Source organism: Rhinolophus hipposideros, assembly GCF_964194185.1.
Source record: "Rhinolophus hipposideros genome assembly, chromosome: 10".
In the NCBI taxonomy this organism is placed as follows: Eukaryota; Metazoa; Chordata; class Mammalia; order Chiroptera; family Rhinolophidae; genus Rhinolophus; species Rhinolophus hipposideros.
This window is the reverse complement of record NC_138056.1, coordinates 34,110,727-34,138,438: the sequence shown is the minus strand read 5'-3', so window position 1 is coordinate 34,138,438 and position 27,712 is coordinate 34,110,727. Positions and strand designations below refer to the sequence as shown.

Sequence of the window (27,712 nt, the reverse complement as noted above, 5' to 3'; positions counted from 1 at the left end):
CCTGTTGGAAAATGCTAACTGTCCATATTCACATAGAGACACAGTGTATTCCCTGAGCCCAACATACAGAGAAAGGAGGAAAAAGCTAGAAACCTCTGCACTGCTACACAGGGAGCTAGCACCCTCCAGCTTCCTACAGAGCTAAGAGAGCAGAGGGTTTTTCTTTTTTCTCACAGAGTACAGTAGTGTTGATTCCATATAGGTTTTGTTGAGACAGGAAGGGATAAAAAGGAATTTGGAACAGGAAGGGGCAGAGATTCTTTACCCACTGTCTTCTGCTCAAGGTATTTCCTCCCAAATAAGGTGAGAACCATGGTGTAAAGGAGAGAAAAGAGACCTCAAAAGCAGGGCAACTGAGCACTGGGAAAAAAAAAGACTGCAACTTGCTCCCAGAGACTGGAGAACATTTGAAACGGTTAGAATCCATCAGTGCTCCATTTGTCATCTTCTCTCATTTTCATCTCCGTCCTCCCCACTGTCATCTGATTCTTTTTCACCTTAATCCTCATCCCCTTCATCAGTATTTTCCAGCCCCTTCTAATTCTTCTTCATTTTCTCCTTCTCCATGTCAGGAACCAAGTAATAGATTTGGCCAACTATCATATGATGACTTCTGACTCAGTTGCACCTGCATCAGAATGGCCAGTAAAGCACGTAGAGAAGCTCTCTGCTTCCCCATGCTGTCTCTTCCTGCTGGCTTTGTTCTGCATTTGACTCGAACATTTGGTCAAATCCTCTCCAGATTTCCATTTGACTTCAGTGGATTTGAAGATGGATCACCACTCTCATTCAGATGAAATTCTTTGGAGAGAACTTTATTTTCGAAGGAAGAATTTTCATCAAAATAAAAATCTATTCTGTAACTTGATTTAATATCTTAAAAATTCTGTCACTTCAATGCTTGTCAAATAATGCAGTGCCTCTTTATCCTTATCCCCAAGCAGATCAGAGACTTGTGGATGGTTGACAAATGTTGTTACCCCAAAATCTGGGATTTTGGCGATCAATTCTGACCTCTTTTGAGAAAATGGTTGGCAGAGTTTGTTATGTAGCTGTTCTACTTTTAAAATCTCACTGGCTTGTTCTTTTAGTCTAGTTTGTTTTGTACTTCATCAGTATGTTCAGTTGCGTTTTGCTGTCCTTTTTCTCCCTTTGGCAAGTCCAGACAGGTCGACGTCAGCTGGAGGCAGTCTCGGTTTCTTTGTTTGAGATGGGAGTGAAGGCTGGTGTTTGGGGGCCATTGTGAGGAAAATCTGAGACTGAGACCCAAGGGAAGATGGATGTCGGGAAGAAGCTCGGAGAACTCGAGCACTTCATAATTTTTATCAAGAGATTTTAATTTGTTTTCATTTACTCCAAATAATTCAGAATTGCATGGTGGTGGGAGAAATGGCTATGGTTGATAAAAGCGGAGGCTGGAGAAAATACATGCTCAAGCCGCTGAGAACTTGCTGAGGAGGCAGAGAGACATTTTTAATTGGCCACATTTCATCTGTGAGGCTGGCAATCTGAAGTAGGGGACATTTTAAGAAAATTGCTAAACCCTAGGGGATTGTTCCAGAATAAAAGAAAATCATCCTCATGTCATTTAAAACACAGATGCAAACTCCACATTTTGTTGCCATTTCTGAGTTTTCATGAAATGTGTAATATTGCCAAGCCTGTGATAGGACAAAAGGATCAACTCTTCAGCAGTTTTATTAGTTTTGATTTTCCTTTTAGAATTTGCTATCATCTTGTCTGTTTCCTCCGGGACCCTGTTTTCTTCTCTGTTAGCAGTAAGTCGAAAGAAACTCAGCTGACAGACTGGAAGGAAGACTGTTGCCCTTGTTTCGTCCTCCTCACTTCTTCCCCAGTTGACATAGAAATTAGTATGTTCCTTTTAGCTAGTTTTTCCAACTACCTTTTTAGTTTCTGAAAACTCCCCTGTATTTGAAAGAAAAGATCCGGAGACATACAAGGTACCGATAAAACATTTATTTATTGCCTCATCCAACCCCAGATATTGTAAATAATAAAGCATTGGTTGCAGATTAAACGCTTAATGATTTTCTTCCAAAGGTCTCTTCTAGCTTTGGGTTTTAAAGACTGATGATTTTTGAAGAGAAACACTGTCCAGCTACCAACGAGAGGATGTTTGGGGAAGGCTGGCCATCTGGGCAGGATTACTTGGAAAATATGCTTTAGGCTGATGAAAGATCTGAGAGATGGTGGACCTTTCATTCTTTCTTTTCCACTTGTTGTGTAAGGCCTCCGAACCCAATACCTGTAGGGCCAAAATTTTTGGCATAGCAAACTGCGAATGAAAAAAGGACAAGAGGGAGAAAATGGGCTGGTTAGCACATTATTTCAGATCCTTCCGTCTGAATACAGCCCTTTTTCCCGTGAGAGACTTCCCTTTTGATAAATGCAAAAACTAACTTGTAAGTAAACTGAACTCTCTTTTAGATCGCCTCATAAAAATTGTTTATAAGGCTTTTCACTTCCCTGTTTTCACAGTCATTTGCTCAGTTGAGGCAATGTCATCTGGCCCGGGTTGCCTGCCCAGCGTCCTTCCCCACTGCCTCCTGCCTGTCTGGGCACATGGAATAACTTGTGGTTCCCGGAATGAACCCTGATGCCCCCTTTGGTGTCTTTGTGCTCACTGCTTCCTGTTCCTGGAATGCCCCCCTCCCCCAAACCCACACTCATCCTTCCAGGCCCACAGGAAGCTTCTAAGAAGCCTTCCCTTACAACCCAGGCTGATCATTATCTTTGTGTGCTACTGCATTGTGTACGGTCCGCTACTAGAGCTGTTTTTTACTCGGAAATGCCATTATTTGTCTACATGTTGATTTCCTTGCTAGCTACAACAACATTTGAGGGTTTTAAAGCCTATAAATGCTGATGCGAGTCTTGTGTCTTCTACTGCCAAGAGCAGGTAACCATCAGTTCCCATTCTGTCTCATCACGGGGAAAACTTTGATAGCCCACGATCTGGATTAGGAACGTCCTCCCTGTGGCCCCTCATTGCTCCCCTCACCCCACTCGAACACACACACTTGGAGATCTTGCGACACCATCATTAAATGAAAGGGTGGGAGGACCCCACTGAGAAACAGAACAGGCCGAGGAGAGGCTCTGCGGTTGAGGTTGTGGTTGAGGCCTTGAATCCCTTTCTTTTTGTAGTATCAGGAAAGAGCTGAGCCTCTGCCGCCTCCACGAGACAGGGACCATGGAGGCAGCTGGGGGCAGAGCTGCCAGGACCAGAAGGAAACCCTTGTCGGTTCTGTCTGATAGTAAGTGATGTGTGACAACAACAGGACGTCAGGAAGGAAAGAGCGAGGGAGGGCGACATGGACGGAGAGAGGGAAGGAAAACAAGGAAGAAGGGTAGATATGTCTTGATGAACTGAGGAGAGGCCAGACTGGGTTCATCCCCACCCCCCCAGTCACCTCTATGTGCCACTCGGGGACAGAGGGTATTTGGTTTTTTTGGAAGAGAATGTGATGCTGCTTGTCCAGGTCTGTGGTCTTCCAGGAGCAGAATCAGGACACTGCTTCCTGCGCTCCTCTTCCACCCGGGCACCCAGCTGCCCCGAACCACTGAGCGAGCATCTGCAAGCATCAGGTCCCCCGCGTGCTCCATTGGAGAGGACCAGAGCTGGGGCAGGCGGAGATTTCTTTCCCTTAGGTGGGTTTGTGCCCCATCCGGAGACCCCAGACACTGCTCAGGCTGAGCAGCCATGCCTCCTGGCAGACCCAAATCTCAGCATGGATGTAACTTCTCCCCCCAAAGGATGCTCCTCGGGAAACATCTCAAGAGAGACCGCGGAACCACTCACCTTTGCAATAAAGTTCCCCATCTTTGTCAGTAACGTTCGTAGACTCGAGACTTTTCCCACAGATGGCACAGCGAAAACAGGTCTTGTGCCAAGGCTGAGGGGCACAGGAGAGCAAGCGAGTTACATATTTAATATGGCGGGCAGCATATTCTATTCCCATGGTAAGTCCGCTGGCCAGCAGCATATAAAGGAATGCCACTGTCTTAATCATTCATGGACCTAAGAGGTCCCCTGGGGTTTAAAGAAAATGAGATGCTCACTTGGCTAACAATTCTCAGAACCCCTAAAAATAAGCTTATCAAAGTGACTTCTATGTATATTCCTTCAGAACAGACTAATAGACAAGGGCCTCCCCTTTGTAAAAGACCAAGGGATAAACTGGAGAGGGTAACTTGGACTTGGGGCAGTGGGTAATATTTATGTTGAATATAAATCTAAAGGAACAAGTGAAGAAATAATTATCCGGGTAATTCAACCTCATTTTAACTCTGTATTTTCAGCAGAAGAGAGTTGCATGGCTTGGATCATCCAGAAAATTGCCTGCCTGAGGCACATCTGCTTGTCTAGCAGGCACAGCCTAGGCGTTCTCATACGTTCACATGGCCAGTCTCGTGTTTGAAGTGAGACAGTTTCCATGGCCCTTCCCCACTCACTTATTAGGTTGGTGCAAAACTAATTGCGGTTTAAAAGGTTAATTGCAAAAACTGCAATTACTTTTACACCAACCTAATAGTACCATGTTTCCCCGAAAATAAGACTTAGCCAGACCATCAGCTCTAACGCATCTTTTGGAGCGAAAATTAATATGAGACCTGGTCTTATATGAGAGTCGGTATTATATTATATTATATTATATTATATTATATTATATTATATTATATTATAATATTATATTATATTATATTATATTATATTATATTATATTATATTATATTATATTATAATGACAGGGTCTTATATTAAAATAAGACCGGCTCTTATATTAATTTTGGCTCCAAAAGACGCATTAGAGCCGAAGGTCTGGCTATGTCTTATTTTCGGGGAAATACGGTATGTGCAGGGTGTTTTGTTTTCATCAGGCCCAAATCCTTTGGTGAATACCCTGGCTTCAGGCCCGAAACTGGACTTCGTAAGTGTGCATTACTACCTGACATGTGATGACTCTCCCGATTGCCAGGACATTTGTGAGTGAGGATTGCTTCTTGCTGCTATGAGGTGTTTGCTTTATCTACCAGTGGTGATGCCAGCAGCAGATTGAGTTACGTAGTGGTGACAGTCTTCTGGATGACTCCCAGAGCTGTCCCCTTTCTGGAAGGACTGTGGACACTGCAGGGCAGGGGGCTTGTGCACCTCTATCTCCAGAGCTTCTAGGTGGGTGCCTTCCACTTAGTGGGCTAATGCTGGCTGCCACGAATTCACCAGTTCTAGTTTCCAAGGACACTTCAGGTGACAGTCACAGCCCAGGAAAGTGGGTGAGGTTGGATGGCTCCAAACTGGTCCCTCAGAGCTAAAGAAAATGAAGGGTCTGGTTCCCACCCACCCGCAGTTCCTACTTTCCTCTTTCATCCGTCCCAGCTGATCCAGTGGAGATGAACAAATCCCGTTTGGCTCATATAGAAGTCCTTACCTTGCCACCTCCCATCACCTTCTCAGCAGCATAGACTGACTTTCCGCATCGAGGGCACTTCTCTGACTCCCCAAACTTGGCAGTGAACTTGGAAGGGTTGCTGGTGGTGGCTGAGCGTGCTGGCTTTGGGGACCTGATGGAAATAGACAGATGAACGAAACCTATAGACCTCCCTTGGCAGACAGTACTAGCTGTGTGACCTTGAGCAAGTGACTTAACTTTTCTGTTCCCTCAGACTCATCTGGAAAATGGGGATAATCATGGTGCCTACCTCCAAAGTTGTTGAGAGGGTTAAATGAGGTGACGTGAGTAAAGCATTTAGAACAGTGCTTGCCTGGCATGTAGTAAGGGCTAATAAATATTTGCTATAATTGGTTTAAACCTTTCCTTTCTGTTGCAAAGCACTTAGCAAGTGTTCCATGTATGTTAGCTTGTATTATTGTCATTGTCATTATTGTGTTGTTACTGCTATGACTGTTTAGGTTTTTCTGAAGCCCACTTGGTCTGCTTTCTGAAACGAGTTGTGAAATTATTTTAGGACCAGATGGGATCCTCACAGTTGATACTAAACAAACCGTAGTCCAATGAGCTGATACATTCCTTGTCCCCATGTGAGCTGTGTCCAAGATAGAGGCACAATAGCAGCCCCTGTGTTTCTGTATCTTTTGGTGTTTCCTTGTCCATTTATCACTGAGTCTCACCATAACCTCTAAAGTAAGCAGGGCTAGTTGGAGAAAAGTGAGGGTTAGAGGGACAACTGCTCATGCATGACTCAGGCAGCTCATGACTTGTGGAGCTGGGACGAAACCGAACTCTCCAGACTCTTGTTCCTCTGTGCATCATAAGAAAGCCCTAATATGGAAGAGTAAGCCTTGGGTAACACGTGGCAGAGGACACAATTGGTATCATCCTTTTCTTCAAACAGAGTGCCCAGTTGGGAGTGAGTAATGAGAAAAATGAAAATGACTAATCACATATCCCTGTACTTTTCCAGGCTTTGCCATGGGCTCCTCTCTTAGAAGGGACCAGATGACTCTTCAGACAGTCTAACTTCTCTTTGGGACACTGCCTCAGTTAGGGTGGGCCTTTCTGCCCAATCCCATCACAGAGCCGAGCCCGGGTACCAGCTGGCCAGACAGCAGCTGCAGGTAAGTAGCTGTCAGTCTGAGGTCAGCAGCATATTTGAGATAAAACAGACTGGTAGAGGGAAGAGGCACAGTGTGATACCCAGGTTCCCCAGGATAATATTGGGAGGAAACTCAGCCCTGTGTTGGCAACAGGCAGCCAGGGAGACCCATAAAACGGTCATGATTATTTACTCCTGAAACACACAGCCCGTCCCTGCAGACCCACTCCCCCTGTGATATGGATATTCGTCATCTTACAACCCAAGGGGAGACATCTTTTAGTGACAAGCACCTAGCAAATGGCCATTGCTTCCCTGCTATATTTATGTGATTTACACAGAAACGCTCAGAGAGAAGAAAAGAAAATCCATGCAGTTTTGCAGAAGGTCAAACCATGGAACATCTGTACATTCTGGGTTTTCTCTTGACATGCAAACCAAGGGCCTGGTGTAAAAGTAATTGCCCTTTAGACAGGCAGATAATGTAAAGAGTCTTCTGAGAGATGACACATTGTTAAAGCTTGGTCAGACCGAGGATTCCTATTGTGGGCCAGTGGGCAATGGAGTCCGTTCTCCCACTGCCAGAAAAGGTTGCTAGGGGAGCAGAATGAGCTGTCCTGAAAACGGGCTTTCCGGGGGTGAGAGCCGCGGGGCAGTAACTCACTCTTGGAGCTGCAGGCCCAGGTGTTCGCCCGTGTCGGTGCTGAGGCAGCCGGCGCCTTGTCCAAAGCCGATTCCCTTGGGGCCGTACTTGCGGCCGTAGCAGACCTTACAGTAGATCTCCGACTCGTGAGCTGCCACCGTGGTGCTATCCAGAGCCTTCCTGCAGGCCACTGCGAAGAAAGGGAGGTCCACGTGGGGCTCAGACTCCTCCCGCCGCCCTGCACCTCCCATGCCACGCTGAGGGCAAGAAGCCCAGCACCAGGGCTCTCCAGCCAAGAACACAACTTTGATTCCTGGCCAACGCATCTGTTCTGGGTCATTCCAAGGCACTTGTCATTTCACAGATGAGGACATTGTGGCACAGAGAAGGGAAGTAAAGTGTTCAGTGGTACCTAGCTAGAAAGAGGTGGAATTAGAGCTACGTGTGTGGTGTGGGACCAGCTAAGAATATTGTGTCTGAAGCAGAAGAACCTGAATCCTGAGTGTCTTACCCTGAGTGACATCAGGGAAGTGTGTGTGTGTGTGTGTGTGTGTGTGTGTGATGGTTGTGGGGGTGGGGGCGTGCAGGGATAAGGGGCTGAGGCATGAGAGGACCTTATTGTGTTCTTAGCCATATCAGAGTCAGAATTGAGCAGTTTCTTTCCTTATCATGGCCTTTGAAGAGCACTGTGACATTCAAGGAGACAGTTGGACCCAGTTCTGGAAGCAGGAAGGGGAAGAGGCGGGTAGACCTGCCTCATAGATCCCTAGGCTTACACCGGCCAGAGACCACTGGTCACTACATTGCCTAACGTAAAGTGTCCCCCATCACATCAAGTGTGTAAGGCATGTCCCCATTTTTCCAAAGAGAAGATTTATAGAAAGAATCTTTTTGCCAGTTTGAAGACAACTTTTAAGGATGTAAAATGACAGTGTTAAATACCTACCCATAATAGTTAATTTAATAATATCAGTCAATCATATATTGATTTGGAGATGTTACTTTTTTCTAATCTCCCACAAATTCGGGAAATAATTGTATCCAAACTCTGTGTCTGCGTCTTCAGCGTCATCTCCCTCATCAACAGAGTGTTGCACCTCATCTCCGCTTCTGTCCGTGTCGCTGCAGAGGCAGCCCTGTTTGCACCTGAGTAGGAGGCTGTCAAATTCCAGATACCTGGAAATTGTATCTCGACAAGAATCTCTTATTAGCATAACATTAGGGCAGGTTTTTAAAAATATGTAGGATTTCCACAACTTAATAACTTGCTGAATTGCTTTGTAATAATGATCCTTCAAGGTTCTTTATAGTGATTTTCAGTGCTTATAATAGTGAGGTCATAGCCCCAGGAATAAGAACACATGCACTCAATTTATTTGCCTCCTCTTTTTTTTTCCTACCAGTATTAGAAATGACCTCTATAAGCAATTCAGCATTGAATGAGGTTGTTTCAGGCGAATATGCCTTCCTCAAAGGATATTTTATTTTAAAAAATTAAGTAACTGACTATGAGAGTGGGAGTAGAAGATAAGGATGTGGCTAAGATAGAATTGCGCAGAAGTTGGTGGTTGTGTGGCTGGGGAAACAAGCGTATAGAAGTTTATTAAGCAATTATGTCAATGTTATGTGTGTGAAAAATTCTGTTAAAAATGCTTTTAAAAGAAATAATGAAGTAGTTGAGACACTGTTTTACAACCTGAGAGATTTTATAAGGCTTTGAAAACAAGGGAAACCATTTTTATGAGGAATAATTTTTTTGGAAAAAAGAAAGCCTTATATTTGGGCATATGAGGTGTATACCTGTCTCCACCCTTCGTGTTGCTATGAGTTACCAATCTTTAGAACAATTTCTTGAATATTCATTGATGGTCTAGTCTCTGAGTTCCTTAAGGGCAAGACTTTTAATATCCTCAGAACATGGCATGGAGTCTGGCCCAGAATTAGTCTTCTGTAAACATTTGTTGAATGGACGGATGGATGAATGAATGCATGCATGTGTGAATGGAGGTCAGTGACTTGTCCACAGTTACACAGTAGCACGTGGCACAGCCATGACTGGCCTCAGATCCTTGTTTTGACTCCCATTCCATTGCTCATTCCCATCATGCTGTGCGTCTGCCCTATCATGCTCTGGCCAGTTCTGTAGCCACATCCTGGCTTCTGACCAGCTTTCATACACAGGCCTGGTAGAGCAATGCTGTCCAGTATTGTAACCCTCGCCTGCTACAGGATGTGCTGTAAACGCAAAATGCACACTGGCTACGAACAACAAAGAATATAAAATATTTTGTTAATTTGTATTTTGATTACACGTTGAAATTACAACTTTGTCTATGTTGGGTTAGTTAAATAAAATGTTTTAAAATTAATTTCACATGTTTCTTGGTACCTTTTAAAACACATAGTTACTAGAAATTTTAAATGGACACATGTGGCCTGCGTTATATTTAATTTGGACTTAGGAAGGATTAAGATTTGTCTAGAAATGAGGCAAACATGGGCCAGAGACAAGTTTAGGTAGCCGCTGCCTCTGTAAATCCCATTCTCATCAATTATAGGGTGGCCTGTGGACAGGCAAGTCTTGTGATAACAAAATAAAAAAGCGTGCTTCTCTCTAGGATCCTTCTTCCCCTTTAGAAACTCTTACTGCTCAGATCCCCATCCGACCTGTGAGTTCTAAGGAAAATGTCAGAGGGTTAAAAGGAATGGACCCCCAATTGCTCAAATCCCTTCTACCATGGCTCCATTGAACAGGGCATCTTCCTGCTATCTGGGAAAGACAAGACACCCCTTACCATGGAAAGCTTCCCTCCCATTTTCTGTTCCCACTCAGGTGTCAAAATGGATCAAAGGAGAATGAAGGCTAGAAGGCTGGCTTTCCACATCAAGAACTCCAGTTTTCTTCTTGGAACAACCTCTATGGTAGGTATAACCCTCTCCATTTCATAGACAGGAAAATTAAGGCTTGATAGAGAAATGACTTGCCCACGGTCTCAGTGTATGGCAGAACCCAGGTGCAAACCCTAATCATTATTACTCCAGTTCCAGTGTTCTTTTCAATATTCCCCACTCCCACACTTTATAAAGGACACTAGATTTTGGACAGCAGCCAGAGAGTTATGGGATAAACTCTCAAGCAGTGACTTCTGGATAATTGTAGTAATAATAACAAATCTAGTGGGTGTTGAATGGATGTGTTCAATGACTTAAAAATAATTCCCCTTTATTAAAACCAAAGCATGAGTAAATCTGCCAACCCAATCACTCAGAACAGAATTTTCCCCTGTTCTTCAATGATAATTATGTTTGCTGTGGGAGGCAAGGGAAATGGAAAGGCCCACCGCAGGGAAAATGTTACTATTTCTCACAGCTTAAGGATGGAGTGTCTCCTGCCCTAACAGATGGAGCGCAACGCTTTACGTTCTGTTTGAAACAGTTTGGGGGCAGTGTGACACCTTGCAGCCACTGGGCTGAGACATGGAAGTGGGGTGAGGGACTATGTGGGGAGCGGGTCTGCCAAATGTCCTGTAAATCTAACCCTTAAGCCAGACTTACTGGAGGGAAGCAAAGAAGGTAAGTAGCCAAAACAGACTGTTCTCTCAAAACAGGGGGAACTACTGAGAAACTGTGGAATGCAGTGATGTCAAGGAGGCTGGATGGGGAGCCTGAAGATACAGGTTCTGCTCCTGGCTCTGCTGCAGGTGCTTGTGATGTGGGGCTGAAAGACGAAAAATGACTTGTCCAAAGTCACATGAGTCGGGCAAAGCCAGACTCCCAGGTGAGCCACAGGGGCTCAAAGTTCCTCCAGTTTTCATGTTTGTGAATTTGTGTCTGGCAGGTGATGGTAAAGGACCCTTTGTCAAGTTACTGGTGCCCAGGCGCTGAAACTCTCCCCTCCCCTTTCTGACTCCTGGACAATGGGCACGTGTTGCCTCCGGTCTGACACAGGTTCTTTCTTAGGAAAAGCCAGTCACAGCTGACTTCAGTGACAGCTGGCCACTGGGAAAGAAACCTAGAGCCAGATCCGTCCTGGCTGCAGCGAAGTAATGGCTGTCTTTCTCTGCCAAGTCACACTTTGTAAATGTCGCCAGTGGGATAGTTTTCACCACTGAGAGCAGTGGCAGGCCAGCTTGTTCTGACTTTGAGCTTCAGGAAAACAGCCTCTGAGCTGGACAAGAGTTGGAGAGAAGGTGCTCACGACAGCACCCTCCCATCCTAAGGTGGGGCCTACAAGTGATAGTTGTAACCAGTTCCCAGGGATGCCAACCAATGCTGCTGACCCCGGGACCATACTCAGACACGCACTAATATACAGGATCTGTGGCTAAATGTGAACTCCGAAATGCCCTCTGAGGCTCAGGGGCCCTCATGGTGTTCACCCAACTCACTGCAGTGGAAACAGGTCTTGTGGAAACTCCTTCCATTGCACTGGATCTCTTCTGCGTGATAGACTGTCTTTTCGCAGGCTCCGCATTTTGCTCCTCCACCCCAGTTCGGCATCTTGAAGACTCTCTGACCAAGGTCAAGTCTAACAGGACATAAAGCAAATGCCCTAATTTTAGTCCTCGGGAGTGAACCAATCACTGATAGTGCAGTGGTCTGAAGACCAGGATACAGCCCCAGTTTGTTTGGTGATTTGTTCGTGTCATTCATTCATTCATTCATTCAGCAAATAGTTGCTATGTGCAGCTCATTGAATAAGGCTCTGAGCAAGTCACTTTACTACTTTGGGACTCAGTTTCCTCAGGTTAAATTTCAAAAGCACTTGCTCTTGTGTCCCTCACAGGGTACTTGGAAGGAATGGATGAGTAATTTTGTGTATATAAAATTATATACACATATTAAGTATTATTATTTTTTCCACCTAGGGTTTTTAAAAATTATTCCATCTGGAGTGGCAATAATCTGTGAAAGTGGTGTTATCTTCTTATCTAGTTCGGTGCTTCTTGGTTCACCTCGGATCTTGCTAGCTTGCAGATCTGGTTTGGTAGATGTGGGGAGAGGCAGGACATTCTGCCTTTCTAACAGGCTCCCAGAGGTGATAATCCTGCTAGGAGTGGATCACACTTTGGGTAGCAAAGGTTTAGCTAATCTTGCTGATACGAATATATACTATATAAATACCCCTTTCAGATTTATTCCTCCCACTCGTTAATTCCATTTTAAAGAACTATCATTGCCCAGGCAGTAGGTTCTATTGGCACTGCACTATGTCAGTGGTCTGGAAACCCACCTTTTGTTTTCAGGGCTCCCCACAGCTTGCTGTGTGCGTTCAGATGAACCATGTAGCTTCTCTCACAGCTGTCTTCCCACCTATACTATAAAGAGAGTCGTTCTCTTCCTTGCTGCTTCACAGTGTTGTTTAGAGGACCAAACGACGTGGTGTGCAGAAAGGTATTTGTCAGAACTCGCAGTGCCAAGTGTGATCGCAGGAGCCAGGTGACGATGCTATGTGCCTTCCATACCCTCTGAGTACATGCTGCTGCAAGGAGCTGCTGATACAACTAGAGCCCTGAGCCATCCGTGTCTCCTCACCAGAGAATTATGGTTAAGAGCTACTTAAACAAAGAGAGGCATCAACATTTTTTTCTCTCTTCCTTTCTGTCTGCGTGTAAATATGAATCCAGTTCTCAGTTTCTCCAGAGAACTAACATACGCCATCAGGACTCAGTGAAATTTCTGAAATCCTGCCAGCCGCAGGGGGGCTGAATTTTCACTGGGGTCCTTTGGTGTCTAAGAAGCTTGGTGTGTCATCTTGTCATTGACACCAAGCATTATCAAGCCATTCTGATGGCTGCTTCTGACCTTCCTTTCCCTTCTGGGAAGACAGTCACCTTCCTATCATAGTTGGTGGTTCCCACTCAGCCCTCATGGGTCACTGGTCAGGAATGTGTGTCCCAGCCTCATAACAGAGACAGGGTTTGCTCAGAAACGGAAGGTAAATAGCAAGCCAACTACTGAACCTGATAGTAGGACCGCAGGGAACATCCCTACCTAAATGTCCCTACATGGAGCTTTTCCCCACTTAAAACAACAGTGTGAAGTTAGTCGGGAACATCCTATCTTTCCCCTCAGAGAAGCAGGCTTTTAATTCAGTAACATTTCAGTAAATAACATTTTACAAAAGAAACATTTAGTGCTTCTATTTCTATAGTTCAGGTTGTGTTGTACAGTGGGAAGAGCAATGGATTTTGAGTTGAAAGGCTTGGGATCAAGTTAACATTCATTTATTCATTCATTCTCTATGCACTTACTGCCTACCTATCATGTATCAAGCACTGCACCGGGTACTGGTGAGGGGTTAAGGGGAGGAAAACATAACAATCAGTAATTTGTGTCTCCTAGAATTGAGAAGTCCAAGTTCTAGTGAGGGAGATAGGCAAGAACAAGAATACTGCAGCAGAGAAGAGTCTTGTGAGAAGTGCTATGAAAACTCAAAGGAGGGAATGGCTACCCACACTTACATTGGGGATGAAAGCAGTGAGTTGTTGGAGGATCACAGAAGACGGCTCATCCAAATGGGCTTTTGAAGGGTGTCTAAGAGTTCCCCAGATAAAGGAAAGTGGGAAGAACACTTCAGGCAGAGAAAAGATGACACAGAAAGGCTTAGGGGCCTTAATGTTCCTGAAAAGAGCCCAAACTGTTTATTTTTTACTCCATTAAAATTTTTAGGACTTTTAGGATTTAAATAGACTTGCAAGATTTACCAACTCCATCATTTACAAACAAGGTAAGACATAAGAAGTAAACATTTCAGAGTATTTTCTTGGCTATTTTCTTTTTCTAAGAACCACCTTTCTCTGATTAAAGATGTTATAATCTCTGGAAAAGAGTAGAATCACATAATTTTGCTCATGTTCATTTTGATCCTGAGTTTCAAAATAGTATAAAATAGAAGAGAAATGTAATGTATACCTGGGAATGTGACAGTGACATTTGTGAAATTAATGATGTGGAAATCTTCAATGAAAACAACCCTAGGTCAAATTTCTCATTTTAGATCTCCAGTGGAGATCTCATTGGCATGTCCTGCAAGTTAATGAGAGAGAGATATGACTCTTGGGTGTGTGTTTGTGTGTGTATTCAGCAATTGCCTAGAGATGATACTTTTTCAGAATGAGGATAAGATTACAGATAATACCTTCTTCACAAAGTAATGTATCCGAGCACAGGGTTTTTTTTGTTTTTTTGTTTCAGTGATCGTAAATCTCTGACATACATATGTCAGGACTTGAAACCCAAAATAGAAATCTATAAGCATTCTATGAAACAGGTATTCAGTTCCATTTCTAAAGATGGAAATGTAGCTATGGAGGCCAACCATAAAAGACATCTCTGATATTGTCTTCCAAGGCTCAAAGGCCAAAAGGCAAAGGGTATTGTAAAGCATCCTGAATTGAAAGACACAGGTTCTAGTCTTGAAGTTGTGACCTTGAACTTGGGTGAAAAATGGCGATAATACCATTTCCTGCACAGGACCATTACGAAGGTCATAGAAACATGATGGGATTTAAAGCAGTACAGTAGCTCCCCCAGGACCCCCATCTACTGGGGATATGTTCTAAGACCCCCAGTAGGTGCCTGAAACTGTAGATAGTACTAAAACCTGTATATACATGGTTTCACTTAAAGGAAGCACTTCATGGCTTCCCTTTGGCACCTCCAAATTGCTGGCATCATTACTCTTGCAACTTTGGGGCCATTATTAAATAAAATAAGGGTTGCTTGAGAATCAGCACTGCATTCCACAACAGTTGATCTGATAACCAAGACAGCTATTAAGTGACTAACAGGCGGGGCGCACAGACAGCGTGAATACGAGATTTAAGTCCTGAGTGAGACTACGCCAGATTTCATCACGTTACTCAGAACAGCAAGCAATTTAAAACTTATGAATTGTTTACTTCTAGAATTTTCCATTTAATATTTTCAGACCGAGGTTAACTGTCGGTAACTGAAACCACAGAAAACAAAACTGCATAAGGGGACTATTTTATTGAGGAGCAATTATTCAAAGCCAAGACATTGTTGCCCCCTTTATTTCAGGGTGTTCAAATAGCACCAGTTTGCTCATTAAGTCGCTGTGATTTGAAAGCACAGTTAGGTCCTGGCTTACATACCTAACCTTTCTAGCCTCCTGCATGGCGTTGGAATTCCTGTGTCTCAACACTCCCCTCGCCAGGCCCAGTATGAGTTTACGCTGTCAAGATACCAAGGGATGGGCCGTTTGTTTATCAGCGTTGCCTGGCACAGGCAAGGGTCATCGAAGGTGGGACACCAAATATAGGCTTGCCTGTCACTCAGCCCCATTTGTCCCCTGGGTCACAATCTCCATCCCATCCCCTGGCACTACTTCCTGGCCAGTCCCGGAGATGGCTGCATTATCACAGATGGAGGCATGGCTCAGGATAGAAATGGGGACAGTCTGAGATTTACGAGGATAAGATAGAATGCAGGCCCTCCAACGTCGGCTAGGGAGAGGGTGGACGCCAGACTTTTGGATTCCCAGGTCTCAGTGAGAGACGACCTGTATAGACTTATTAACAAATATGCTGGGGACGAGATTCTACTGGTAATGTACTACGGTGGGAGCTGGGGAAAGCAGTGGATAAGATGCAGAAGGCCAAGTTCTAGTTCTGTCTTGCCTCTTCGAAGCTGTGTGATCTTGGAAAACTATCCAAGTGCTCTGAACGTCTACATCTTCTCTAAAACGGGCATACTAGTCCTATCTGTTTCAGTGCCGCTGGGAAGATTGTAACAGTTCGTGCACATCAAATCACTTTGTAAACTGTAGAGTAGTATAAAATGTAAGAGCTAATTAGTTCTACAATCACGCTGTTTCATTTATCAATCTGAATTTTTTAAAAAGAGTAACCTGTTGTGTCTCTTAGGCACATTCTTCCTAATCCAACTTTCTTTCTTTTTTTTTAACTACCAACTATGAAGCTGACGGGTGACACCTTAGGGCAAAAGTGGGTGGGGTAGATAAAACGGACGCTGAGTTGATTCAGTGTCTTCTTTGCAGGGGTCCATTGAAGAATCTTAGACCATGACTTTGAGCAGAGACCTCAAGCGATAATGCCATTTTCAGCTCGTCAGCTCAGTGTCGGTTCATTTGGTCACCCTATTGGATGTCTGATTCCACATAGATGAGTTAAATTCCACATGGTGAGTCTATATTGACTGGGGCAAATATTTTCAATCGTAGAAACTTGTATTTGGGATCCAAGTGATAATCATAATCATTACTAATATAATAATGTTATTATTGAAGCTAAAGTATGTCTGGACACCAGCCCTTGGGCCAGGCACTGTGTCATAGCTCATTTAATCTTCACAGTAACCCCTCAAAGTAGGTAATATTACAAAATTTACTTTAGAGATGGGGAAATGGAATTTTAGGAAAATCACATTGCCCGATTGTCTAATTGGAACTTGGGTCTCTCTGACTCCAAAGCTGTGTTCTTATGATAACATTAACTGCTATTGATTGTTTACTATGCACCAGTTGCCTTGTATTTATGCACTATCTTTAGTACCACAGACCTGCAGAGAAAATGCTGTTATCCCCATTTTGCAGATGAGAAAAACTGAGACTCAGAGAGCTTAAGTGACTTATCTGAAGTCACACTGCTAGAAAGTGGCAGAGCTGCAATTCAAACCCCCGTTAGGCTGGTTCTATATCCCATGTCCCTGCTTACAACACACTGGAGGGGGTCAAGGGACAGCACCTCTATTAACCAAACTTAGCAGTTGACAGGAATTGGCATCTGATTGACCCATTGTCTCTCCATGGGACAGACAGAGTACTCACAGGTGGGAGTAACAGGGAGACTGAATTTGATTCAGTAAAATAATGGACTTTCTAAGAGTCAGTGCTCTTCAAAATGGAAAAGTCTCCTCTGGGACTGGAGGGTGCTCGCTCTCTATTGATTTTATCTTTACCGGGGATGGATGGCCAAGTGGCTGCAATGTAGTGAAGCCCTTTCAAGCGTCCTTCAAGCCGTGAGACAGATTTAGGGATCTCAGATGACTGGAGCCTCACCTGGCAGAAATGCCGCCCGATGGCATCCCCTCTCAAACACGGCTTCTTCTCTAGTCTCTTAATCCAGGTAAGAGAGACAACGTAGCATAGTGGAAAGCACAGGCTTGGGGAAGAACCAGACCAGGGTTCAAAAAACACTATCTGTTGGACCTTAGGCAAATTGCTCAAAATCTCTGAACCCAGGATCCTCATGCATAGAAACACAGAATGAGAAGACATGTCTTTGCAAGTTGTTTGCAGTTTAAACAAAATACTAACCCTGACAACGGTACTGTATATGAATGCATAATACATCGCAGGTGTTTAATAATTTCAGTTCCTTTCATGATTACTATTATTGCTATTGTTAATATTTCTTTTTTTGAATATGTTTTTTAGTTTCAGGTGTATAAAACAATGCACTAGTTAGACGTTTCACCCCTCAAAAAGGGGATAACCTCTTTCTCCCAATCTATTGCCCCTCTGACATCGTATATATCTATTACAATGATTGTTAATATTTTATCTCTTTTAAAAAAATCCATTTTCTTAAAATAAGCAAATTTCTCTTGGCTTTTTCTTTGTGGTCCTTCTGGTTAAGACTGTGAACCAACTCTGTTTCTCAGCCTTCAGTGTGTGCTGCACTGAGAACAGACGAAGCCGGCAGCGAGGAGAATCAGGCCCCTTGTGTGGGGATCAGGGTGCCTAGTGCCAGGGACCGCATGGCAGGCAAGGACCTCAGCCTGTGGCCTGGGACAGACACTTCCTCGCTTTGGCAGCTCTGGTGCCTAACACCAGCTGACCTCTCTGGTGATCTGTGCTTTAGAAGCAGCGAGCCCAAGCAGAGTCCCTCCACGGGGCCCAGGAGAACCATGGCCTTCAGCTCCCCCGTGTAGGGCATTCAAGGTCAGTGACTTCCTCTCAAACTTCAGAACAGATTGTAAAGTCCCCCATGAAGACGCCCTTTCAAAAAACCTGAGAAGCATAGGTTGCTTATTCTCAGCACAGAAATAAACCCAAGTGTTGGCTCTCATCCCTTTAAAACTTAGACACGGTAGGCACGTCTGCCCATTACACTAGGGCTGTCACATGCAGGTCATATTACATCTTTTCTTAAGTTATCTCTGAAGTGTGGCTGACTTTTACTCACAGAAACTCACTGTGTTCTATTTCGACCTTTGTACTTTGTGTTTAAAGATCACATTGCACCCAGGGTTACAACCTGACTCTGTCACTTTCTAGCCATGTGTGTGACCCTTAATAATTATTTTGTTTCCTTGACCTTTTTGTTTCTTCCTCGAAGAATGACTTCTCGCATGGCTTTTTGTGACAGTTAGATAAGCTAATATTGTTTCCCGCCTTCACAGGTCAGTAAACAACCAACAAATCATGATTAACCCTTTCCCATGATGAGGTTCTTATTGAGGCTCAGGGTAGGTTTCCAACCTCTGCGGCCCTCAAGACAATCATTGTCTTCCTTCCTGCTTTTCTTCACGGCAATGAAGAACTACAGTTTTTCACCTATGAAGGCATCACATTTCTCTCTGTCCATGGAGCCCCACCCTGGATACAGTATTCACAGATATCTGAGCAACATGCTTGTAATTGGAAGTCTGCCTGCCTCAGGAGTTGTATTTCTGTGTATTATGTTTCTAGTCTGGACCCTTCCTCTTGTAAAACAAATTAATCATGTAACATCTGATCAGCTTGTTATTCACTCTGACCTCTGGACTTTTATCATCACCACACTCATACTTAGCAAGAAATCCTCCTAGTCTATCAGGTTTGGTCCTGTGCCTTTTCCCAAAGGCCTTGCATATTTGTACAGTTTCATTAAGCTTTACGAAGTACTTTCCTACACTTTATCTCATGTGATTCTAAAAAAATCCCTTTGTAATAGATGGCCTTACCTTAACTTTAATGCTCAGAAAATAGAAACTCAGAGAAGTTAGGTGATGGTCAGAGTGAGAATTTGAATTGCCTCTATGACTGATGCTTTTTATTTTCTTCTATCTCTTTCTTCAGGTTCCCAGGATTTCTGAATTTGTATTTTACCAAGAATCTGTATCTACTTTTTCCAATAGGATTGTGGCTATTTATTTGCCTGTTGAATGATTCTGCTTACTCTTCCTCAGTCTTTCTCTCTGTTTCTCTTTCCATCCTGCCCCCGGCCTGCCTACCCTTTGTCTAATGGATGGCCTGTGCGTGTGGGCTGTAGATCACCTGTCTGCCTGGGCTGGAGAGGACACAGAGCCCTGAGGGTCAGGTGCACTCCCTGCCAATAGCCAGGGCTCATTTTAAGGACCGGGTTGTTCAGAATCGAACCAAAACCAAGCCAGAAGATTCCCTTACATTTTCTGGGTCATTAAGCAGTTTTACATACATTGTGATGAATTGGACGTACCCAACATTGAGATTCAGCCCCCAAAATATACTGAGGACACAGACTGTTTCTATTTCCCTACCTTCCTGCTGTTCATGCCTATTCTTCTCGGCGTTGTGTTAGGGCTGCCTGGACCTCCCCAGCCCAGACACAGGAGATGGTCAATGCAAGCTCACTGAATTGCATTGCATTGTACTGTAGAGAAACAAGCTTTCTCCCAACTGGTTCTTCTAACTTCTGCTTCTTGGGTGAATCACTGCCCCAGCTCAGGGATGGGAACAGAAATTAGAGGCGCTAGCTTTGATCTTTGGACAGCATCTCCACTCAGACCATCCCTTAAAACCACTTCTCAATTCTCAGTCACACACATGCCTGTCATTCACTGGGATGTTTAAAAAAAAAATCCTTGACTGAAATCTAGAGAAAATACTGGGAATCACCCCTCATCCCCAGCTGGAATTACCCTCCCACTAAACAGAGCTTTTTAATGGATTTTCAACATACCGTGTTTCCCAGAAAATAAGACCTAGCCAGACAATCGCTCTAATGCAGCTTTTGGAGCAAAAATTAATATAAGACCTGGTCTTATTTAATATAAGACCCAGTATAATATAATATGATATAATACAATATAATATAATATAATATAATATAATATAATATAATATAATATAATATAATATAATACTGGGTCTTACATTAATTTTTGCTCCAAAAGACGCATTAGAGCTGATTGTCAGGCTAGGTCTTATTTTCCGGGAAACGGTAGCAATGTCTTTTTCAGATCCTGTTTTGATTAATTTAAATTGTTAAAAGCAAGCCTGTTGCTGAACATCCTTGGCATATAAAATTCACTTCAAACTAACAAACTTGAATGAGTATTTCCTATGTGCAGACAGGGTATGGTGAGCTGTAAAAATCTCAGTCATTCACTCATACCTTTGGAATAGCATCGATTCCTTGTATTTTGAGAACTGGAAAGCTGGATTCTGCTGTATTGTTTCTATTATACCACTTTATAACTATGCAGTACTTTACAGTTTAGAAAAATGTCACCACCTTCATATTGATCCTTGCAAAAAAGACTAAGAACATGAGGGCAGGAACTTTCTCAAAGTCACACATCCATTCATTATGTAATTCTAGGATGAGAATGCAGGTCTTTTGACTCAGACAACAGGAAACATTCCACCATGAAAATAGTTTTAGACCAAAAATAATCCCTTACTCATTTTTCTGTGAGGTTCCCTCAAACCCCCAAACGTCAATCGCCCTTTTAGGAGTTTTCTAAACAACTGTTAAGCCTACACCAGAATCCGGCATAACTTGAGTCTCCTCACATAGAACCAGAGTGGAGAATAGGATGTGGGATGTGAAACACAGCCTTACTCTATGGGAACTTTCATAGTACCAACCAGCCACCAAGCCAGTAGCCCACCCCCAACACAAACACCTGCTTCGCTCCACTTACCTGCCTGGGTGGTCTCTGTCAGCTCAACTGAGTAAAAAGGGGGACTCTCCTCCTCTTTAAATATATGGAGGCTGTCACCAGCCTTGGCCTGTGGAAGGAAGGGCGGGAAGGAAGGGCGGGAGGGAGGCTGAGGGGAGAGGGGGAATGAGACACGAGAAACACAACTGCTATCAGAGGCTGAAAATAGCCTGTGACCAAAGCCCTGAGTTTTGTTCCACCCCCCCCCCCACCCCCACGCCAGCTGTGAGGCCCTTGGAGAACAAAATTGCTTGGGTTCTGTTTAATTGCCAATCGCCTATGGCAACAAGGGATCAATTTGTGGCGGGAAAATTTCTGACCAAGTGGTTGGCACAGGAACAAGAACAAAGAAGAATTTTATGTCTAAAATAATTTTTCCAGGCTGCTCCTCCCCTGACCTTCCTGGAAATCAATATGAGGTACCTGAAAATGAATCATGAGCCATATCTGGGAGCCCTCTGGAACTCCAAGCCACAGGTCAGTACACTCGTGAAGAGAACTCAGAGCTAAAAATAAGGGTGATGGGTGTCTGAAACGATACTTAGATAATCTCCTCAAAGAAGCTTGGGGGAAAAGGTCAGCTGATCATCAGGGTCCTGTCACTCCACGGCCTGCCATCTTATGAAGAACAGTTTTCTCTCAAAAGTTTTGAGTTACTTTGCTCATCATTTGTCTCCGCTTAAGAATTTAACATAACAATGCATCATATTTATGACAAGTCTTGCTAAGTCTCTGCAAACTCACGTTGTCTTTGGAGGTCTAATTTCTCTTTGCCTGGTCTGTGCATAGTTTTGGCTTTGATCAAGCATCAAGGACTCATGAATTATAGAATTTGATAGTTGACAAGAAGTTCGGAGATTTAATAGACTAATTCTTGTTCGTCTTTATGTTGTGGCTGAGCTAACTGAGGTAGCTAACTTGTTCAAGGCCAGACAATAAGTCATTGGCAGATTCCACATTGAAATTAAGGTCATTTGTCTCTCAGGTGAAGGTACTTTCCACTAGGGTTGACCTGAATGTTGAGGTTGGGTGTAGGAAATACCTAATTGAGGGGTATATAAAATCCAGCCTTTCAAATCAGCCATATTAGCCCTTTAGTTACATGCACACAGGAAAAAATAAAATAGTTGAGTGATGGAATATTTCACTATAAAGGAGATAGTAGTAATTTCACAAATATAGACACAGCACAACCTCCTATGAGATATCCTTGGTCTATGCATTGCAAAAATGCATTATTGTAGAAATGGGAAAATAGTGAGTACTCTAGAATGTTAAATTTAGAAGGGACTTTAGAAATCTCCTAGGATAGCAGCTTTCAAATTTTGTGGGGTTTTTTAAAAAAATGATAATAGTTTTTTCTATAGATAATATTAAATGGAACATCAATATATAAAGCAGATAAAAGAATTTCCGTGCTTGAAATAAACAGATGGTCTAGTAGTCCCACTCACATAGCCTTTTCCTGAACTCACAAAGTGGCTTCTAAAATACTTTTTTGGAACAAAATTTTAAAGTCATAAGTATGGCCCACCACTTTTATTTTTATTTATTTATTTATTTTTTTTTGTTGTTGAGAGCCCACTGGCCCATGTGGGAATCGAACCGGCAGCCTTCGGAGTTAGGAGCATGGAGCTCTAACCGCCTGTGCCACTGGGCCGGCCCCACCACTTTTATTTTATACATACAGATATTAAGGTCCACAGAAGAGATTTATTTGCTCAAGGTGAGATGCAATGTATACAACAGAATTATTTCTGGAGCCAGAAATCTGGGTTTGACTAACGTCTCTGACACTTAAAAAATGTTTTCTAATTACACAAGTAACACAAGAATGCACTTTTATTGTGAAAGACTAAACAATAATGCTGTGTTTAGGGTAAAATGTACAAGTGCCGTCCCACAATCCTACTCTTCTTTCCAGAGCTAATAACTGACAATATTTTTGGTTTTACTAACTGGAGTCATCTTTTAAAAGGGGATTTTAGTTCATTCACATTTATTGTGATTTTGGATACATATGGACTTATTCCTTTCATTTTATTTTATGTTTTATTTTTATAACGGTTCTTTTTTCTTTTTTGGCCTTCTAATAATAGTTTACTTTGTGCTGTGTTTTTCTCTTATGAATTAGAGAAGATTCTCTTCCTCTAATTTATAAACTAGTGCCACAATGAATATATGTTTTTATAACCGAGAGTGGTTAGATGGGTGTGTGGGAGGGGGTTGGGGATAAGGGGAAAGGTGAAGGGATTTGGAAGCAGCTGGTAAGCACAAGATGGCCTCAGGGTTTTTTTTTTTTTTGAAAATTAATTTGGGGAAGGTATTCTATAATGTTGTAAAGATTTTGTTGGGTATCCGATGGTCTTGCGTCCTATTTGGGAGACCACCTCAGGGATACTGTGGATACCTGATCATGGCATTGTACATCAGAAGCTAAACATTAATGAATGCCAACTATAATTTTATATATATAATGTGATGGTTCAGTGTGAGGTCGGAGGGATAGTGGATGGGGGGAGGGGGGTTCACAGTATGAGGGATATAAATGATGAACGTCTAAGTATTACCTTGTTTTGTACACCTGAAACTAATAAATAAATTAATTAATTAAAAAAAAAGAATATATGTTTTTATTAACATATAGATTTAATTGGTAGCCATTTTCTGTTTTCTTCCATGAAATGAGAAATTATAGAACACTTTCATCATCCTCACGTTGCCCTCTTCCTTCACCTTGACCTTGTATTACACACCTGCCCACCATCTCACATGTGTAGACCATCTGGGATTTTAGTTCCAGGTTGTAATTAAGTTTGCTCATTATGCTCATTTAAACCTAATTATAAAGTTTACTGCTTTCTTCATTCAAGTACTATTTCTTGTATGTTTTTTGTGTCTTACGTTTTTAAGTGAGAGAGAGAAAGAGAGAGAATGGCTTCTTAATGAATTAATTGAAAGAGTCTGCTGGAAATGAACAAAAATCTCACATCATTGAAAAGGTCTTCCTATTAATTTGCTAGATTGCCATAACAAACACCATGCACTGGGTGGCTTCAACAACAGAGATTTATTTTCTCACAATTTCGGAGGCTAGAAGTCCTAGACCCAGGTATCTGCAGGGCTGGTTTCTTCTGAGGCCTCTCTCTTTGGCTTGTCGATGGCCATGTTCTCCACATGCTTTCATAGGTCTTTCTCCTCCACTATCTGTGTCCTAATCTCTTCTTATAAAGACACCGGTCATGATGGATTACGGCCCATTCACATGACCTTATTTTACTTTTAAAGGAACTGTCTTTACATACAGTCACATTGTGAGGTACTGAGGGTTAGGACTACAATATATGAATATGGGGGAAACACAGTTCAGCCCATGACAGTTTTAATTTTGCCTAAAACTTGAATGCTACTTTGACAGTCTCTAGAGTTGTACTGTCCAAAACAGGAGCCAGTAGTCACATACCGTTATTTATATTGCAATTATTTAAAATTAACTAAAATTAAAAATTCAGTTCCTTAGTCATAGCAGCCATATTCCAAATGCCCACACTTGGCTAGTGCCTGCGCACTTAACAGCATAGATACAGCGTGTTTCCATTCTTACAGAAGTTCTCCTAGGACTGCTTTAGAGCTTTTTCCTCTGAAAAATGAAGCAAGTCCCCTTTGGATTCCATGACGAACAGATAAATTACGCATGTGTTGGGTGCATAACAGGGAGCTCAGTCAATACCAGCTGAATGTTGACTCAGCTGTAAATAAATGACAGTATTAGAACTAGAACGCACTCTTCCTGTCCCATCGTTCCCCCAGAAGAACCATCAGTGAGTAAACTATTGATAAATATAGGGCATAAAGAAGCTCAGAAAAGAGAGGGAAGTGGGACAATGAGGTTAATCTTAAACACATGCCTTAAAACACTACTTTTATACCCCAAATCAGCATAAACATTATTCTATTTAATCCTCATAAAAACGTGGTAAAGAAGGTATTATTTTACCCATCGTCTGAATGAGGAATGAAATAAATGCAACTCAGGAAAGCTAAGTAACCCCTCCCAGGCCACAGAGTTGAGTCCACAACGAGTCAATGTCAGAACTGGAATCCACTGCTTTCTCTTCTTCATGCCTCTAGAATAACTAAAAACTGGTAAGTCACTGGGAAACACAGATCACTCAGGTGACAGAGAAATTTAAACCAGATCAGACTCCAAACCCCTTCTACAACAGTGGTTCCCAAAATTGTTTGACCATTAGTAAACATCTTTGAGCAATATACACCTGTACATACATATGTATATATGTGTATTTTTAAAATAAATTATAAAAATTACTATAATATTATACATTATGAAACATACTCAAAACTATATGCTAAAAATGTAAAAGTAAATATAATAAAAGTTCCAATTCATTTTCTCATTCTCCAGTATTGTTTCACATGCTTCCTCAGGCGCTGGTCCCCCTTCCAATTTGGAAATCAGTGCTATAAACCATACCACACAAAAAGGGAATATGCTATAGAAGAACTCACAGGCCTGGGAATCTCAGCTTCCAGGTGCTTATCCAAACCACTCTGAAAAGAAGTATGATTGGACCTTAATGTATTCAATATCACCCACATTCTTAGAGTAACCAGGGCTTTTCACTATGTCTACGCACCCATGGTCTGACATTTGCCTTTGGCTCTTATTTCAAAGAGAGAATTAATTTAAAACTATCACTCAGAGGTTGCTCCTGGTCATGTGTCTCATCCATGAAAGGCAGAGAAATGGGCAAATGCAATGCTTAAATGCATCAAGATGCTTCTTTTTCCTCGAGAGATAAAAACAAACATTGTCATCTTTACTGAAATGAAGTGAAACTTAGCGAAACAAATAGTTGATTTACTTGCATCATCCAGATTTTTTTTCATTGTTCTTTGTTTTTATGGCCATTCATCACTTGCTGATTATGGTGATAACAGTAATGCTTTTCAGCTTAAAAGCACTTCTACTTGTTTCTCTCTTGGGTGTGATCTCTCTCCCTTCTCTTTGTGTCCCTCTGTGTGTTTCTCTCAAGTGGTAGGAGGATATAGGTGTTTCTGGTCCCTTTTTACAGATGAAGAACCTGGCCTGAGACATTAAGTCACACAGCTAGTAAATGGTAAAGGCAGGACTTGAACCAGGTTCTCTGCTCCAGAGCCAATGCTCTGAGGGTAATTTTAATGGATCTCATCGGCATTATGTAGTTGAGTAGGTCCGAGAACCACCGCAAATCTGAGCACCTCCACAGCCAAAGTACCAACTCAACTGCATCTTGCACTGAGAGATTGTTAGCAGGGCTTTACATCAGAGGCCCCATGGTTCAGTAGGGTCAATAACCTACATTGGTTATTCAGCCAGTACAAAACCTCTAGGAGAAGCCCAAGCAGTACAAGCCCTTGAAGTGGGAATCACAGCGCCAGCAAATTGACAGATGCAAATCAACTCACAGAGATTTAGAAGTGGATCAATGATATTGTCTTTGCAGGAGCTATTTCCATAGGTTGAGTAGAGTCCAGGACTATTCATTTGCTTGTGTCAACAACAGATACTTAAACAATTTTTTTGAATCCAGCCCTTCTCTTTATTCCTGCTCCTCTTATTGCTCGGGTTCCGATGTCTGCCTTGATGTTTTCTGAAGTCCCCCACACAATTTTTCCCGCCTCTCTCCGTGGCTCACATTGCTCCCAGAGTCCTTTTCCGAAACACAGATCTGAAGAGCTTGAAGAATACTGTTCACACCCCATTACAAAAAAATCCCGTTAAAAGTCTTTAACATGGCGTTCAAATTTCTTCATTTTGCCCCAAATTAACTTTCCGACTTTTCCTTCTACTCCCCCCCACCACAACCACCACCACTTTCTCTTATCCTATCATTCAGCCTCTCCAGTCTAATCACTGGTCTCTAAAAATAGCCAGCCATTTCATGCCTCTCTGCTTTGCTCATGATCCATCCTCTGCCTGGAATGTCCTCTGCCTCCTTAACCTGCCCCCTCTGGTGGAATCTTCCTTACCCTTCCATGAGCAGCTCAGATGCTGCCTCTTCAGGGCAGGCCTCCGCCCCCACCAGGTGATGTGCTGTTCTTTGCGTCTGGCCCCAACACTCCCTTCACGCGTCTCATTACAAGGAACGTTGGCTCGTTATTCCCATGTTACTTTGGCTCATGGGAAAGTAGATGGTGGACTCATTAGGGGAACAGAGAGCACCTTATTTATCTTTGTGTTCTTGGTGTTGGCACCTAGTAGACATTTGAAAATTTGGGGTTGAATTTATTCATATAACGGAATGGTTTCGAGAGGTGTTGAAAGGACTAAATTCCTACCTGAGGTGAGATAAGCACCAAGAGAGAAAGCACAAATTCAGCAAGATGAAATTATTTATTGAAGCATGTAGTCACTACACCTAAACTGTTAAAATATGATTGGATGCATTTTTGTAATAGTTGGAAGCCTTTTATTGACTTTCCCCAAACAGTTCATGCTCTGCCTAAAGTGGAAAAAGCACTGGATTGGAGTGGACATATATGGATTTCTAGACTCAGCTCTGTTACTGACTTCGTTGTGTGCCCTTTGACAAG

General features: G+C 42.7%; 1 protein-coding gene and 1 pseudogene across 10 annotated transcripts; both read right to left on the bottom strand.

Moving 5' to 3' along the window:
* Positions 1-27,019, bottom strand: CSRP3 (cysteine and glycine rich protein 3). 9 transcript variants are annotated; one of them, XM_081062338.1, is made up of 8 exons: positions 21,098-21,189; positions 13,684-13,843; positions 12,453-12,537; positions 11,608-11,747; positions 7,241-7,409; positions 5,451-5,583; positions 3,824-3,917; positions 1,964-2,296 (listed from the first exon to the last, which is right to left on the bottom strand). In XM_081062338.1, the coding sequence occupies exons 4-8, from the start codon at positions 11,717-11,719 to the stop codon at positions 2,220-2,222; spliced, it is 585 nt and encodes a 194-aa protein (XP_080918464.1). In that variant the 5' UTR covers positions 11,720-11,747; positions 12,453-12,537; positions 13,684-13,843; positions 21,098-21,189; the 3' UTR covers positions 1,964-2,219. The 9 variants fall into 9 exon arrangements, with proteins under 9 accessions (XP_080918463.1, XP_080918462.1, XP_080918466.1 ...); XM_081062342.1 differs by having other exon boundaries at positions 12,453-12,711; positions 21,098-21,130; XM_081062343.1 differs by having other exon boundaries at positions 12,453-12,711; positions 13,684-13,756; positions 21,098-21,130.
* Positions 538-1,241, bottom strand: LOC308503379 (protein SET-like; annotated as a pseudogene). The gene has a single exon. The product of its transcript is annotated as a protein SET-like (transcript).
* Positions 27,020-27,712: the final 693 nt, after the last annotated feature.